We start from the raw sequence: 15,561 nt of genomic DNA on the forward strand, positions 1-15,561 counted from the left end.
GAGCCCCTACTCAATGCAGGTACAGAGGTTGGGGAGGATAAGGAAGGGAATGAAGCCCCCTTGGCCCCTGGACTATCTTCTATGATTCCCATGAAGACGGGACAGGAAGCTTCCCCATTCATTGTACAGATGAGAAGGCTGAGGCTCAGAGAAGGGAAGTGGTTTTGCCCCAAACTGCATAGCTAGTAAGTGGTGAAGATAGGATTTGAACTCCGGTCTGTAAGGTAACTTTAATAAAAGAGCTGACATTTTTACTGAACTCTTCCTGGGGCCAGGCCCTGTCTTGAACACTTGACATGGTCATAACTGCTTTATGAAGTTGCTGCTGTTATTAGGTCCTATTTATTTATTTATTTGTTTATTGAGACAGGGTCTGACTCTCACCCAGGCTGGAGGGCAGTGGTGCCATCATAGCTCATTGAAGCCTTGACCTGGGCTCAAGCAATCCTCCCACCTCAGCCTCAGCCTCCGCCTCCGGAATAGCTGGAACTACAGACACGCGCCACCACACTCGCTATTTTTTTTTTTTTTTTTTTTTTTTTTTTAGAGCTGTGATCTTGCTGTGTTGCCTAGGCTGGTCTCGAACCCCTGGGCTCAAGTGATTATCTCACCTTGGCCTCCCAAAGTGCTGACCTAAACTGGCCAGTCTGGGTCCAGTTTAGGGAGGAAGAAACAGGCATTTGGTGTCAAGCGCATGCCACTTTGTTTTGCCTTAAACAGAGCAGCTCTGTTAGGAGGGATTATCATCTGCAAGATGAGGAAACTGAGGCCCCCAGAGAGCGGGTTGGAGAGCCCAGTTAACAGCCCCCTGCCCGTGCTCCGGGGCCCCGCTGACCCGCCGGCCGTGTCTCCGCAGGTGCAGCTCCAGGGAGACCCCTTCGGGCTGCCCAGCTTCTCGCCGCCGCGGCTGCCGGTGGCCGGCCTGAGCGCCCCGGCCCCGAGCCACGCGGGGCTGCCAGTGCACGAGCGGCTGCGGCTGGACGCGGCGGCGCTGGCCGCGCTGCCCCCGCTGCTGGACGCAGTGTGCCGCCGCCAGGCCGAGCTGAACCCGCGCGCGCCGCGCCTGCTGCGCCGCCTGGAGGACGCGGCGCGCCAGGCCCGGGCCCTGGGCGCCGCCGTGGAAGCCTTGCTGGCCGCGCTGGGCGCCGCCAACCGCGGGCCCCGGGCCGAGCCCCCCGCCGCCGCCGCCTCTGCCGCCTCCGCCACCGGGGTCTTCCCCGCCAAGGTGCTGGGGCTCCGCGTTTGCGGCCTCTACCGCGAGTGGCTGAGCCGCACCGAGGGCGACCTGGGCCAGCTGCTGCCCGGGGGCTCGGCCTGAGCGCCACGGGGCAGCTCGCGCCGCCTCCTCCCGCTGGGCTCCGTCTCTCCTTCCGCTTCTTTGTCTTTCTCTGCCGCTGTCGCTGTCGGTGTCTGTCTGTCTGCTCTTAGCTGTCTCCATTGCCTCGGCCTTCTTTGCTTTTTGTGGGGGAGAGGGGAGGGGACGGGCAGGGTCTCTGTCGCCCAGGCTGGAGTGCAGTGGCGCGATCCCAGCACTGCAGCCTCAACCTCCTGGGCTCAAGCCATCCTCCCGCCTCAGCTTCCCCAGCAGCTGGGACTACAGGCACGCGCCACCACAGCCGGCTAATTTTTTACTTAATTTTTTGTAGAGACGAGGTTTCACCATGTTGCCCAGGCTGGTCTTGAACTCCTGGGCTCAAGCGATCCTCCCGCTTCAGCCTCCCTAAGTGCTGGGATTGCAGGCGTGAGCCACTGTCCCAGCCTCTCTTTGCTTTGCCTGCCCCGTTCTCTTAAGTCTTGGACCCTCCTCGTCTGCATGGTAACTCCGTCTGAGTCTACCATTTTCTTGCTCTCTCCTTCCTTGGGCCTGCCTCAGTTCCCTTTGGCCTCCCCCTTTACCCAGCTCTTGGGGTGTCTCTGTTTTTTCCATCCCCGCTTCCTGCCTCCTCATGGCCCTGTGTGAGCGCATGTGTACATCTCAGCCTCATCTCAAGGAGGTGACACCTTCTCTCTTTGTCCCCGTCTGGCTATCTGTGCTTCCCTGGCCAGGGGCGTGCCTGCTGGTCCTATGGGGGGAAGGCTACTCCGCATCTCAGCCACCTTCCTCAGGCTCACTCCACCCACATCCCCAGTCTTCCACACGCCATCCCTTTGGGCCTCAGCCCTGTCCCTTTGATGTCTTCCTTTCCTTCAGCCCCTCTGCCCTGTCCCTGCACGCCTCCACTGCCTCCCACCAGATCTGTGGAGACAAAACAAGCAACACCTTAAAAGAGTTTTATTTCTGAAAATAAATTAATGTTTTGTAAATAAAATGTTTAAAAATAAAAAAGAAACTAAAGTTACCTGTATATATAGTTGTTGAAAATGGGGAGACAACTTTAGGGAGAAAAGGACCCTTGGGATGCAGCCTAGTCCCCCAGACATGCCCAAGAAGCCCAGCAGTATAAATAGAAGGCTGACAGCCCCTGGCCAGTGGTGCCCTCTGCCAGCCCAGAACAGGAAGTGGATGTGTCCTAACAGGAAACAGATGTGATGCAGTCCTTAGTTCTTCAAGAACTGGGCTTCCATGGATCAGGAAGTGGAGCCCCTGAGGACAGGAAGTGGAACAGTAGCCCCAGACAGACAGGCCAACGAGGGGAGCCAATGAACTTCAGCAGGAAGAAAGAAGCCTATCCGCTTAGAAAGGCGGGCTCTTCATACAGGGAATGAGGTAGACAGAGACAGGAAGGCAGCCCCAACCGTCCCAAAATTACAAAAAGGGGAAGGTCTCAGGGACAGCCTAGGAAGGGAACCAACTGTCCTCTCCCTGTAGAGTGACAGGTGAAGCCTCTTTGGAGAGGTGCATCTTTCTAACCAGGAAGTGGACACCCAGTACCACTGGATGGGTAACCCATGGAATGGTATCCATGGAGGTTGACCCAGACCTGGAAGGCAGGCCACAGGACCTGGGCCGGAAGGCCCTGAAATAAGGAGATTGAGGCCTGGCTCCCAGGAAATATTCCCAGACATGGCACCTAAGCCCCGTCTGCTAGACGAGGTTTATCTCCTTTTGTAGCCTACAAGCAAGGCAGAAAAGAGGCCATTGTGAAAGAGGAAGTGCTGTAGCCTCTGACAGGAAGTCCTACCCCTCTATGCTGGGTACTTAGCCTTGAGCAGAGCCAAGTCTCTCACAGCTCGGTCTGTCCAGTGGCCATATTCCCGGGTCACCATGTAGCCTCGACATTTCCTCTCAAAGGCCGAGGCCCCAAAGGCAACAAGCCCTAGAGTATCCTCTTCTGGGGGGATTGGCAGCCCCAGGGCCGTCATGCTGGTGGCCATACTGCCCAGCAGGCCTTGGGCCCTGAGTCTCGCAGCCCCGAGCTGAGCCAGCAGGATGGGACTGCCAGGGTTCAGGTCGCTCTGGTCATCCCCCACGAGCTGGAGGTGCTGGGTCAATGCCAGGAAGGCCCTCTGGGCAAGGCTCAGCCGTTCCCCATCATCCAGGGCGTGCCAGGTCTTAAAGAAGGCAGTGGCAGGAGGCAGGCTGCTGAGCTGGAGCTCAGGGGCCGAGAAGCCAGGGTCACTAAAGGGGCTGCCCTGGTACTGGAGCTGCAGGAGGGACAGAGACAGACAGGAGTAAGGGGACCAGAGCAGTGCCTGGGACTCTGACTTCATGCCTGCCCACTGAGACTGGCTTCTTCCCAGGAGTCATCACTTGCTGCATCTCAGGGAGCTGCTGGGATGTCCTGACACAGGGCAAGGGCCCTAGGAGGCTCAGGTGTGTCATCCTCTGCATGCTAGCTGTGCAACGTGGAGTCACAAGCTTCAGAAATTCCCACCTGGCAGTGTTATTACGAAGATTATAGGAAATAATATATATAAAGCCCTTAGCAGGCCGGGCACGGTGGCTCACAGCTGTAATCCCGGCACTTTGGAAAGCCGAGATGGGCAGATCACTTGAGGTCAGGAGTTTGAGACCAGCCTGGTTAACATGCCAAAACCCTGTCTCTACTAAAAATACAAAACTTAGCCAGCTGTGGCAGTGCACGCCTGCTATGCCAGCTACTCAGGAGGCTGAGGCACGAGAATCACTTGAACCCAGGAGACAGAGGTTGCAGTGAGCCGAGATCATACCACTGCATTCTAGCCTGGACGATAGAGTGAAATTGTAAAAAAAAAAAAAAAAAAAAAAAAAAAAGCACTTAGCACAGAGTCTAATATACAATACAGCATCTGATATACAATAAGGGTGTGATAAGCCATCATTAATTAATAATATATTTATATTAATATCAATCAATGAACACTATGATTACATTATTTACTGTAATGTTTTCTTTTCTTTTACTATTTATTTATTTATTTTGAGACAGAGTTTTGCTCTTGTTGCCCAGGCTGGAATGCAATGGTGCGATCTTGACTTACTGCAACCTCTGCCTCCCAGGTTCAAGCGATTCTCCCGCCTCAGCCCCCCAAGTGGCTGGGATTACAGGCACACGCCACCACACTTGGCTAATTTTGTATTTTCACTGTGTTGGTCAGGCTGGTCTCGAACTCCTGACCTCAGGTGATCCACCTGTCTCAGCCTCCTAAAGTGCTGGGATTACAGGCACGAGCCACCACACCCAGCCAACTGTAATATTTTAAACCAAGTATATTATTGACAATGTAGTTACAGCCTGGTATCTTTTTTATTTGTGGCATTTAGTTATGTTTGTTTACTTTATTTTATTTTATTTATTTCCCGAGATGGAGTCTTGCTCTGTCACCCAGGCTGGAGTGCAGTGGCATGATCTCTACTCACTGCAACCTCCACCTCCCGGGTTCAAGCAATTCTCCTGCCTCAGCCTCCCGAGTAGCTGGGATTACAGATATGTGCCACCACGCCCGGCTAATTTTTGCATTTTTAGTAGAGATGGAGTTTCACCATGTTGGCCAGGCTGGTCTCGAACTCCTTACCTCAAGTGATCCACCCCACCTCAGCCTCCCAAAGTGCTGGGATTACAGGCATAAGCCACCATACCTGGCCTGTTAATTTTATTACAATCATTAATAAATACTTGTTAATATTATTACATTTAATTGAAAACCTTCCCCATCAAAGTTCTTACTTCCACAAAGTAAGATCGCCAGAATCTTTTTTTTTTTCCTCTGGGACAGGGACTCACTCTGTCACCCTGGCTGGAATGCAGTGGTGCAATCTGGCCTCACTGCAACCTCCGCCTTCCGGGTTCAAGAGATTCTTTTGCCTCACCCTCTTGAGTAGCTGGGACTAAAGGTGTGCGCCATCACACCTGGCTAATTTTTGTATTTTTAGTAGAGACGGGGTTTTGCCATGTTGGCCAGGCTGGTCTCGAACTACTGACCTCAGGTGATCTTCCCACCTCAGCCTTCCAAAGTGCTGGGATTATAGGTGTGAGCCACAGCCCCTAGCCCTGGGACCTTAGTGCACACTGATAGATGTCCTAACTGGCAGATTGCCTGGTCCCATTTTACAAGTGGAAAAACTGAGGCTAAGGGTGCCCAAGGCCATCCAAGGAATAGTGACAGCTGTGGGACTAGAAACTAGGTCGAAAGGTTCAGTCACTTCACAGGGGCCAGAAATGTAGCCCAGAGAAAGAGCTCCAGATGTCAGGGGCTCCAGGGCCACGCAGATCGTGTAAGCTGCGAAGAGGGCAGGACTGCGATGCCAGGTGGGAGTTTTGACCAACAGTATCCCTGTGCCTGCTATCGACAGGCATTCCATTCATATTCAGACTTTGAACAGGAGCTGTATGGGCCAAACAAAAACACAGCTGTGGGTCAGACTCAGCCAGCAGGCTTCCAACTTTAACTTCGAGATGGTGTGGGAGGCTATGGAAGGGGAGGAAATTCCACAGACCTGGCTTCAGATCCTGGCACTGCCAGTTATTAGCTCTGTGACCTCGGGCAAATTATTCACCCCCCTCTAAGACTCAGTTTCTTCATCTGTAAAATGGATTATAATTCCACCTCCTAGAACTGTTTGAAGAGTCAGTAAGATAATGGGGGTAAAGGACAGGCACAGTGGCTCACATCTGTAATCCCAGCACATTGGGAGGCTGAGGCAGGTGGATCAGTTGAGGCCAGGAGTTCAAGACCAGCCTGGCCAATATGGTGAAACCCTGTCTCTACTAAAAATACAAACATTAGCCAGGCGTGGTGACATGCACCTGTAATCCCAGCTACTCGGGAGGCTGAGGGACAAGAATCACTTGAACCCGGGAGGCGGACGTTGCAGTGGCCGAGATCACACCACTGCACTCCAGCCTGGGTGACAGACATTGGGGGTAGAGTGCCAAGCAGGCATGGGCCCAGGTAATCACACAGCATGAATGGTGGGGAATTAAATGTGGCTGTGTAAAGCCCTTCTCTCTCGGTGTGTCCTTTGAACCCTGTCACAGTCCTAGGAGGTCAGCAAAGGCACGCTCAGCATCCCATTTTGCAGATAAGAAAGCTGAGACCAAGAGAGGGAGAATGACTTGCCTAAGGTCACCCAGCCACCAGTGACATGAGTGGCACGAGTGAGTGTGGCTCTAGTGAATACTAGAGTGTTACAGGCATCCCTGTCCCCTCGGGCCTTGGAGGAGTCTTCTGGACTTGCTCTGCTTGCCCTACCCATGGCAGGGCCTGGAGGCAGCATCCCTCTCCCCTCGTCCCCTGCTCATGCCCCTTGTCACTCACGTAAGTCCACAGCAGCATTGAGGTGTTCTTCTGCATGTAGAGGGCCAGTCTATAGGCTTGACTGATGGGCTCAGGCGGGGAGATGGAGGCTGCTGAGCTGAGGGGTGGCGACAGCAGGGTCAGCAGGCAGAGGCGGGCTGGCAGAGGAAGCCGGAGGTCAGTACCATGGCCTCGACCCTGCCTCCGATTCATTCATTCATCTCCACAACTCCGGAAAAGGGCCCATCCCTTGTGGGCTACAGCGATCTTGCATGTCCAAGTCAGTGACAAACCCTCCTGCAGGTAGATTATCCTGGCCCAGAACCGTCTGAACTCCTGGCTCATTGATTCAGCTACTTGACATTTTCACTTGAATATTAGTAAGCATCTCAAACCCAAAATATCCAGGGTTTAATTCTGGAATATTCCCCCCAAGCCCCTCCTCTCCCAGGCTCCCCTGTCTCAGGTAAAGGCATTTCAATTCTTCCAATTGTTCAGGCCAAAGTCATGATGTGCTCTTTGATGCTTCATTTTTTTCTTACTCTACACACCCAATCCCACAGGAAATCCTGCTAGCTCTATGCTTTAAAGGCAGCCAGCACAAGTGTGAATTTTTTCCTTCCTTTAGAGATGGCATCTTGCTCTGTCACCCAGGCTGGAATACAGGGGTGTGATCATAACTCACTGCAGCCTCGAATTCCTGGGAGCAGGCGATCCTCCCACCTCAGCCTCCCAAGTAGCTGGGACTACAGACCCACACCACCACACTCAGTTAATTTTTTTAATTTTATGTGGAGACAGGGTCTCGCTATATTGCCCAGACTGGTCTCCAACTCCCGGCCTCAAGCAGTCCTCCTGCCTCGGCCTCCCAGAGTGCTGGGATTACAGGTGTGAGCCACTCCACCTGGCTGCATGCTTATCTTAAATGTAAATAGATGCTGCCAAATTGTCCTCTCAAAGATCTGGTCCAAGCTGGGTGCAGTGGCTCATGCCTATAATCCCAGCACTTTAGGAGGCCAAGGCGGGAGGACCACAAGGTCAGGAGTTCGAGACCAGCCTGGCCAATATGGTGAAACCCTGTCTCTACCAAAAATACAAAAAAATTAGCCAGGCATGGTGGCAGCTGTCTGTAATCCCAGCTACTCAGAAGGCTGAGGCAGGAGAATTGCTTGAACCTAGGAGGCGGAGGTTGCAGTGAGCCAAGATCAAGCCACTGAACTCCAGCCTGGGTGACACAGCGAGACTCTGTCTCAAAAAAAAAAAAAAAAAAAAATGCCGAGCACGGTGGTTTATGCCTGTAATCCCAGCACTTTGGGAGGCCGAGGCTGGCAGATCACGAGGTCAGGAGTTCGAGATTAGCCTTGCCCACATGGTGAAACCCCATCTCTGCTTAAAAATGCAAAATTAGCTGGGCATGGTAGTGTGCACCTGTAATCCCAGCTACTTAGGAGGCTGAGGCAAGAGAATCGCTTGAACCCAGGAGGCGGAGGTTGCAGTGAGCTGAGATCTCGCCATTGCACTCCAGCCTGAGCAATAGAGTGAGACTTCGTCTCAAAAAAAAAAAAAAAAAAAAAAAAAAAAAAAAAAAAAAAAGAAGAAGATCTAGTCCAGTTTATGTTTCCACCAACAGTGTGAGGCCTCGGAGAGGAGGAGAATGACCTAAGGTCACCACTCAGGAGCAACGGAGATGAGAGGCAAACCCAGGGCGGCCTCCTTCATCCCCTTGCCACATTCCTGAGTTTCTAGAGTTCAGAAGCAACTCAGAGAAGCCTGAGAGGGGAGACCATTTCATTCCTTCATTTGACAAACTTCGGGCTTGCAGTGGTTCACACCTGCAATCCCAATATTTTGGGAAGATCGCTTGAGCCCCAGAGTTCGAGACCAGCCTGAGCAACATAGGAGATCCCATCTCTATAAAAAGTTTAAAAAAATATTATGCCAGGCACGGTGGTTCACGCCTGTAATCTCAGCACTTTGGAAGGCCGAGGCAGGTAGATCACTTGAGGTCAGGGGTTCGAGACCAGCCTGGCCAACATGGTGAAACCCTGTCTCTACTACCAATACAAAAATTAGCCAGCCGTGGTGGTGGGCACCTGTATCCCAGCTACTCGGGAGTCTGAGGCAGTAGAATCACTTGAACCCAGGAGGCAGAGGTTGCAGTGAGCCGAAATCGTGCCACTGCACACCAGCCTGGGCAACAGAGCAAAAACTCCGTCTCAAAAAAAAAAAAAAAAAAAGAATTAGCGTAACCTGGTGTCGTGCACCTGTGGTCCCAGGTATTCAGGAGGCTGAGGCAGGAAGATCACCTGAGTCCTGGAGTTTAAGGCTGCAATGAGCAAAGATTCTGCCACTGCACTCCAGCCTGGGCCACAGAGCAAGACCCTGTCTCAAAAACCAAACAAACCAACAAAAAAAGCCACAGTTGGATCACTGCACCACTTTCTGTCACACTGGCTTTACAATTTTCTTATTAGTACACATATTATGTGCCTGCAGCATGAAATTTCCATGAGGCCATGGATTTTTGTCTGTTTGTTCACTGCTGTCTCCCCAGATGCTTCCAACAGTACCTAGCACATGATAGGCATTCAATAAATATTTGTCGAATTAATGATGAAGGAAGCCTTGATGTGGGAGGATTTGGAGGTTTTCAGCAGGTGCAAAGAGAGCTGGACACCTGAGTCAGAGAGAGGAGGGGCTCTGCGGGTCCCCCCCTCCTGTGTCTCTGGGGCCTGGACCTCCTGCCCCTCACTCACCCAGTGGACAGCTCATGCTCTCTCCTCGGCTTCTTCCTCTCCACAGCCTCTGGGTCTTTCAGGACACCTGTCCTTCTGCCCCTCAGGTGTCTTTATACCTGGGGCTGAGCCCTGGGGCGGCCCAAGAGGAAGGGAGGGAGTCACATCCTGGGGAGAGGGGCAGGAGTGGGCAGAGCCCTGGCAAAGAATGAGAGCCAGGCCTGGCCACGAGACAGGACAGGGAGCGGGTGGGAGGACCCAGAAGGGGGACATATGTTCCACACGGGGAGGCCTCGTGTGCAGAAGCCCCAGAGGCAGGAAACGGGTAGGGAAGGGGACACAGATGGGACCCCCAGGCCCCTCCAGCTCCCAAACTCGACCCTAAACCTTGGTGGCTGGGAGGGAGGGGGCAAGGGCGTGATGGGGATTATCCAGGGACAAAGGGGCCGCCCCGCTCCCTGCTGTTCTGCACGTCCTGGGATCCAGTTTCCCAGAGGAGGTCGCCCCCTGCTCCGCCCCACAGGGACCCAGGCGCTGGGCCGGGGCTCCCAAGGAGTTTGGAAAAACGACAGGAGGGATGGTGTGTGAGCAACATCATCGTCCACACCCAGGTTCACCCTTAGGCACAGGAACAGTCACACCTCTACACAGGCATTGGCACGTGGGCACGCACAGGCATGAGCACACACTTTCATGCGCTCATTCATTCAGGACTTATGGGCCCTGACTGTGCACCAGTCCCTGTTTTAAGTGCTGGGGACAGAGTATGGAACAAGACAGAAAAAAATCCCTGCCCTTGTGGAGCTACACTTTAGTAGACATGGGTACATATATGTGAGATCATGCCAGGCCTACACACATTACACACAGAGTCCCAGACACATGCGTGCACACAGGGGAACCTATAGTGCATCCCTGGGGGCCCAGCCAGAGGCACCTACACAGAGCAGACATGGGACACACACCTCATGTCCATAGATGCACGCAGAGGTGGGGACCAGGGGTCATGGGATCTGGCCACGTCTTAGCCTCTGATACACTAGGAGATCTCATCCCTCTGCCCAGGCACAACACACTTGGACTTACACACACACACCTAAGACACTGTCCCTCGGAGAAGCCTTGCAGCAGAGGGGCAGGGTCGGAGAGGCAGACGCTGGGTTCTGGTCTTTCTCCAGTACTTCCCCAGTCTCTCCATCATGGAGCCAATGTTAAGTTCTCATCCCCTGCCCACCCCCTGAGTCAGGCAGTGATCGGTCAGACTCCCACCCTAGAGGGCTGGAATACTGCTCCACCCTAGCTTTCCTGGTCAGGTGGTGACCTGGAGGCAGAGGGGCCCACACAGTCACTCAAGAGGTGTTTTATTTTTATTTTTATTTTTATTTTTTATTTTTGAGATGGAGTCTCACTCCGTCGCCCAGGCCTGAGTGCAGTGGCATGATCTCGGCTCACTGCAACCTCTGCCTCGCCTCCCAGGTTCAAGCGATTCTTCTGCCTCAGCCTCCCGAGTAGCCGGGATTACAGACAAGTGCCACCACGCCCAGCTAATTTTTATATTTTTAGTACAGACGGGGTTTCGCCATGTTGGTCAGGCTGGTCTCGAACTCCTGACCTCGTGATCCGCCCGCCTCGGCCTCCCAAAGTGCTGGGATTACAGACGTGAGCCACTGTGCCCGACCAAAAGGTGTTCTTTTTAAGAGACAGGGTTGGCCCGGCCAGACGCAGTGGCTCACGCCTGTAATCCCAGGACTTTGGGAGGCCGAGATGGGCAGTCGGGAGTTTGAGACCAGCCCGACCAACAAGGAGAAACACCGTCTCTACTAAAAATACAAAATTAGCCGGGCGTGGTGGCGCATGCCTGTAATCCCAGCTACTCGGGAGGCTGAGGCAGGAGAATTGCTTGAACCCGGGAGGTGGAGGTTGCAGTGAGCCGAGATCGCACCATTGCACTCGAGCCTGGGCAACAAGAGCGAAACTCCGTCTCAAAAAAAAAAAAAAAAAAAAATGCTGGACGCAGTGTCTCACGCCTGTAATGCCAGCACTTTGGGAGGCTGAGGCGGGTGGATCACGAGGTCAGGAGATCGAGACCATCCTGACTAAAAAACGGTGAAACCCCGTCTCTACTAAAAATACAAAAAATTAGCTGGGTGTGGTGGCGGGCGCCTGTAGTCTCAGCTACTCGGGAGGCTGAGGCAGGAGAATGGTGTGAACCCAGGAGGTGGAGCTTGCAGTGAGCTGAGATCACGCCACCACACTCCAGCCTGGGCGACAGAGCAAGAATCCGTCTCAAAAAAAAAAAAAAGAGACAGGGTCGGCTGGGCGTGGTGGCTCACACCTGTAATCTCAGAAATTTGGGAGGCTGAAGTGGGTGGATCACTTGAGGTCAGGAGTTTGAGACCAGCTTGGCCAACATGGTGAAACCCTGTCTCTACTAAAGATACAAAAATATTAGCCAGGTGTGGTGGCACAGGCCTGTAATCCCAGCTACTAGGGAGGCTGAGGCAGGAGAATCACTTGAACCTGGGAGGCGGAGGTTGCAGTGAGCTGAGATCATGCCACTGCACTCCAGCCTGGGTGACAAAGCAAGACTCCATCTCAAAAAAAAAAAAAAAAAAGAGAGACAGGGTCTTGCTCTGTTCCCTAGGCTGGACTGCAATGGCACCATCACAGCTCACTGTAGCCTCCACCTCCCAGGCTCAAGTGATCCTCCCACCTTGGCCTTTCAAAATGTTGGGATTACAGATGTGAGCCACTGCACCTGACCCCAGTAGATATTAACACAGCTCCTACTGTGTGCCAGCACCAGGGTGAATAATAAGGCAGGTAAGGTCCCTGCCTCACAGGCACACAGTCTGGTCGGGGAGACCAGCATGAAACATGTGAATTAACAAACAGCAAGGTTTCCTAAAGTGACATGGTGCTGGGAAGAAGCCCAGACAGGTTGGTGTGATGAGCTGGGTGTTGGGAAGACTTAGATAAGGAGCCTGAGGCCCAGAAAAGGGTGGCTACTTACTTGGAGTCACACAGCAGAGTCAAGGCAGATGCTAGACTCCTGTCCCCAGCTTGGGGCTGGCTGTGGGGTTCCAGATCTGAACTGTGAGCTGAAGGAGGGAGGAGGTTGAAGGAAAAGATGGATTCTGAGGTGAGGGGTCCTAAACAGGCTCTCCAAGGCTGAGGGCTGCCAGGGCTGCCCGGCAGGGCCTGTGCCAGGCAGGTGGTGATGTCAGGGGATTATAGGAGGCCCATTAAGTGGGTGCACCGAGGCGTGGGCCGTGCCATGGTAGTAGAGCAGGGGGAAGGGGAGGGACAGGAGGAGGAGAGTGAGGCAGATACTCGATCTGGTACTATTCACAGGTGGACAGCGTACATGGGGCAGGCCTCACCTGGGAGGGCAGGCTAACCCCACCAGAGCCCACCACCACCCGCCTCTCTCTGGGGCTTCCCTTTCTCTCTCTCTGACCCCCACCCCAGGTGTTTTTTGTTTTTTGTTTTTTGTGACGGAGTCTCTCTCTGTCGCCCAGGCTGGAGTGCAGTGGCGTGGTCTAGGCTCACTGCAACCTCCACCTCCTGGGTTCACACCATTCTCCTGCCTCAGCCTCCCGAGTAGCTGGTACTACAGGTGCCCGCCACCACGCCCGGCTAATTTTTTGTATTTTTAGTAGAGACGGGGTTTCACCGTGTTAGCCAGGATGGTCTCGATCTTCTGACCTCGTGATCCGCCCACCTCAACCTCCCAAATTGCTGGGATTACAGGCGTGAGCCCCGGGCCCGTCCTTTTTTTTTTTTTTTTTTTTTTTTTTTTGAGATGGGATCTTGCTCTGTCACCCAGGCTAGAGTGCAGCGGTGTGATCTCGGCTCACTGCAACCTCCATCTCCTGGGTTCAAGTGATTCTCCTGCCTCAGCCTCCCAAGTAGCTGGTATTACGGGCACATGCCACCACACCTGGCTAATTCTTGTATTTTTAGTAGAGACAGGGTTTCACCATGTTGGCCATGCTGGTCACAAACTCCTGACCTCAAGTGATCCTCCTGCCTTGGCCTCCCAAAGTACTGGGATTACCGGCGTGAGCCACCATGCCCAGCCCCCTCAAGGTGTTCTTCACATCTGGAGGAATTAGCCTCATCCCAAGCCCAGCTCTGTTGTCCAAGGCATCTGCCTCAGCAGAGGTCAGAGGTCAGCAGGTCTGCCCTCTCTACCCCCATCGTGCCCCACCCCGCAGGCCAGCTCATCTCCATCTCTGCTTTGGTTACACCAGAAGCTGAATTCTTGGGAATCCCAGCAATTTAGGAGGCAGTGGGCTTCGGTTCAAGTCCTGCCTTTGTTCATCTTTTTTGTTTGTTTGTTTTTTTGAGACAGAGTCTCACTCTGTCACCCAGGCTAGAGTGCAGTGGCACCATCTTGGCTCACTGCAACCTCTGCCTCCCAGGTTCAAGCAATTCTCGAGCCTCAGCTTCCTGAGTAGCTGGGATTACAGGTGTGTGCCACCAGGCCCAGCTAATTTTTTGTATTTTTAGTAGAGACGGGATTTTGCCATGTTGGTCAAGCTGGTCTTGAACTCCTGGCCTCAAGCAATCTGCCCGCCTTAGCCTCCCAAAGTGCTGGGATTACAGGCATAAGCCACTGCACCCAGCTCCTGCCTTTGTTCGTCACTAGCTTGGACAAGTAACTTAAACTTTCTGAGCCTCAGTTTGCTCCCTTATCTGGAAACTGGGATAATAATTCCCACTCACAGGTTCTAACTCACAGGGCACACCCACCAAGTGCCCTGACCCCTCCTATGAGGCCTCTCCTGGGCTTGTCAAGGGTTGCCCCAGTAACACATAATGCCGCCAACCAATGGCAAAGACTCAATGTCCCATGAGCCTGTGCCTAGAGCCCAGCCCCATGCCCTGGCTACACGTGTCCTCCCAAGAGATCTGGTACCTTTGCTCAAGCATGACTCAGTGTTGTCCAGAAAACCACACAGTGGGGCCCATTCAGAACAGAGGCAAGGGTGCTGGGCACAGTGTCTCACACCTGTAATCTCAGCACTTTGGGAGGCTAAGGTGAGGGGATCGCTTGAGGCCAGGAGTTCAAGACCAGCCTGGGCAGCATAGCAAGACTCCTGTCTCTACAAAAAAATACAAAAATTAGCCAGGCAAGGTGGTGTGCACCTGTAGTCCTAGCTACTCGGGAAGCTGAGATGGGAGGATTACTTGAGCCTGGGAGGTCAAGGTTTCAGTGAGCTGTGATCACACCATTGCACTCCAGCCTGGGTGACAGAGTGAGATCCTGTATTTAAAAAAAAAAAAAAAGGCTGGGCACAGTGGCTCACACCTGTAATCCCAGCACTTTGGGAGGCTGAGGTGGGCAGATCACAAGGTAGGAGTTTGAGACCAGCCTGGCCAACATGATGAAACCCCATCTTGAACCCAGGAGGTGGAGGTTGCAGTGAGCTGAGATTGCACCACTGCACTCCAGCCTGGGCGACAGAGCAAGACTCCGTCTCAAAAAAGAAAAAAAATAGTACTTAAGAAAAAGATTAATAACTTTATCATTATTGTTAAAATACCTGTTCATTAGAAAACTTGAAGCAGATCATAAATGAACCAAGAAGAAACCAACAAACCACTATTTTACCACCCAGAAATAACTATGACTGTGTTAACATTTAGTGAGCATCATTCTAGACACCTGATCAGATAAATAGAAAAAGATTTTATGACAATCAATTAATACTAGATATCCTATTTTTAAAATTACATTTAACTTTATTTGAATTTAACAAAAGGAACAGAAATAGAAGTTTAACTGAAAGAACTGTGGAACTTCAGATAAATGTTTCTTCGCTATAAATAATATTTCCTGTAAGATTCTTCCAAGTTAAAAAAAAAAGATTTGAAAACCATGAAGGATAAACTCATTATTTATTTATTTATTTATTTTATTTTATTTTTGTGAGACAAGAGTCTCGCTTTGTTGCCCAGGCTGGAGTGTAGTGGCACAATCTTGGCTTAATGCAACCTCCACCTCCCAGGTTCAAATGATTCTCCTGCCTCAGCCTCCCGAATAGCTGGGATTACAGGCGCCTGCCAGCACACCAACTGATTTTTGTATTTTTAGTAGAGGGTTTCACCATGTTGGCCAGGTTGGTCACAAACTCCTGACCTCAGGTGATCCGGCTGCCTC

At 52.5% G+C, this 15,561-nt stretch overlaps 2 protein-coding genes across 2 annotated transcripts in view; one reads left to right on the forward strand and one right to left on the reverse strand.

Annotated features, from left to right (window-relative positions):
* The window catches only part of CTF1 (cardiotrophin 1), a 28,667-nt gene extending 26,328 nt beyond the window's left edge, over window positions 1-2,339 (forward strand). The window contains exon 4 of the mRNA XM_024233964.2: window positions 857-2,339. Within this exon, the coding sequence (XP_024089732.1) occupies window positions 857-1,318 (462 nt within the window). The 3' untranslated portion in view covers window positions 1,319-2,339. The remainder of the gene's footprint in view (window positions 1-856) is intronic.
* Window positions 2,340-3,126: 787 nt separating this feature from the next.
* On the reverse strand, window positions 3,127-7,021 carry LOC100431324 (cardiotrophin-2). The gene is made up of 2 exons (XM_002826363.2): window positions 6,679-7,021; window positions 3,127-3,585 (listed from the first exon to the last, which is right to left on the reverse strand). The coding sequence occupies exons 1-2, from the start codon at window positions 6,868-6,870 to the stop codon at window positions 3,127-3,129; spliced, it is 651 nt and encodes a 216-aa protein (XP_002826409.2). The 5' UTR covers window positions 6,871-7,021.
* Window positions 7,022-15,561: the final 8,540 nt, after the last annotated feature.

Source organism: Pongo abelii, chromosome 18, assembly GCF_028885655.2.
Source record: "Pongo abelii isolate AG06213 chromosome 18, NHGRI_mPonAbe1-v2.0_pri, whole genome shotgun sequence".
NCBI lineage: Eukaryota > Metazoa > Chordata > Mammalia > Primates > Hominidae > Pongo > Pongo abelii.

Excerpts from the sequence above, each read along its gene's own strand:
- LOC100431324 (XM_002826363.2), bottom strand. The coding sequence starts at position 6,870 with ATGAATCGGAGGCAGGGTCGAGGCCATGGTACTGACCTCCGGCTTCCT. Across the intron at positions 3,586-6,678 it reads CAATGCTGCTGTGGACTTAC|CTCCAGTACCAGGGCAGCCC; the intron begins GTGAGTGACAAG and ends TCCCTCCTGCAG.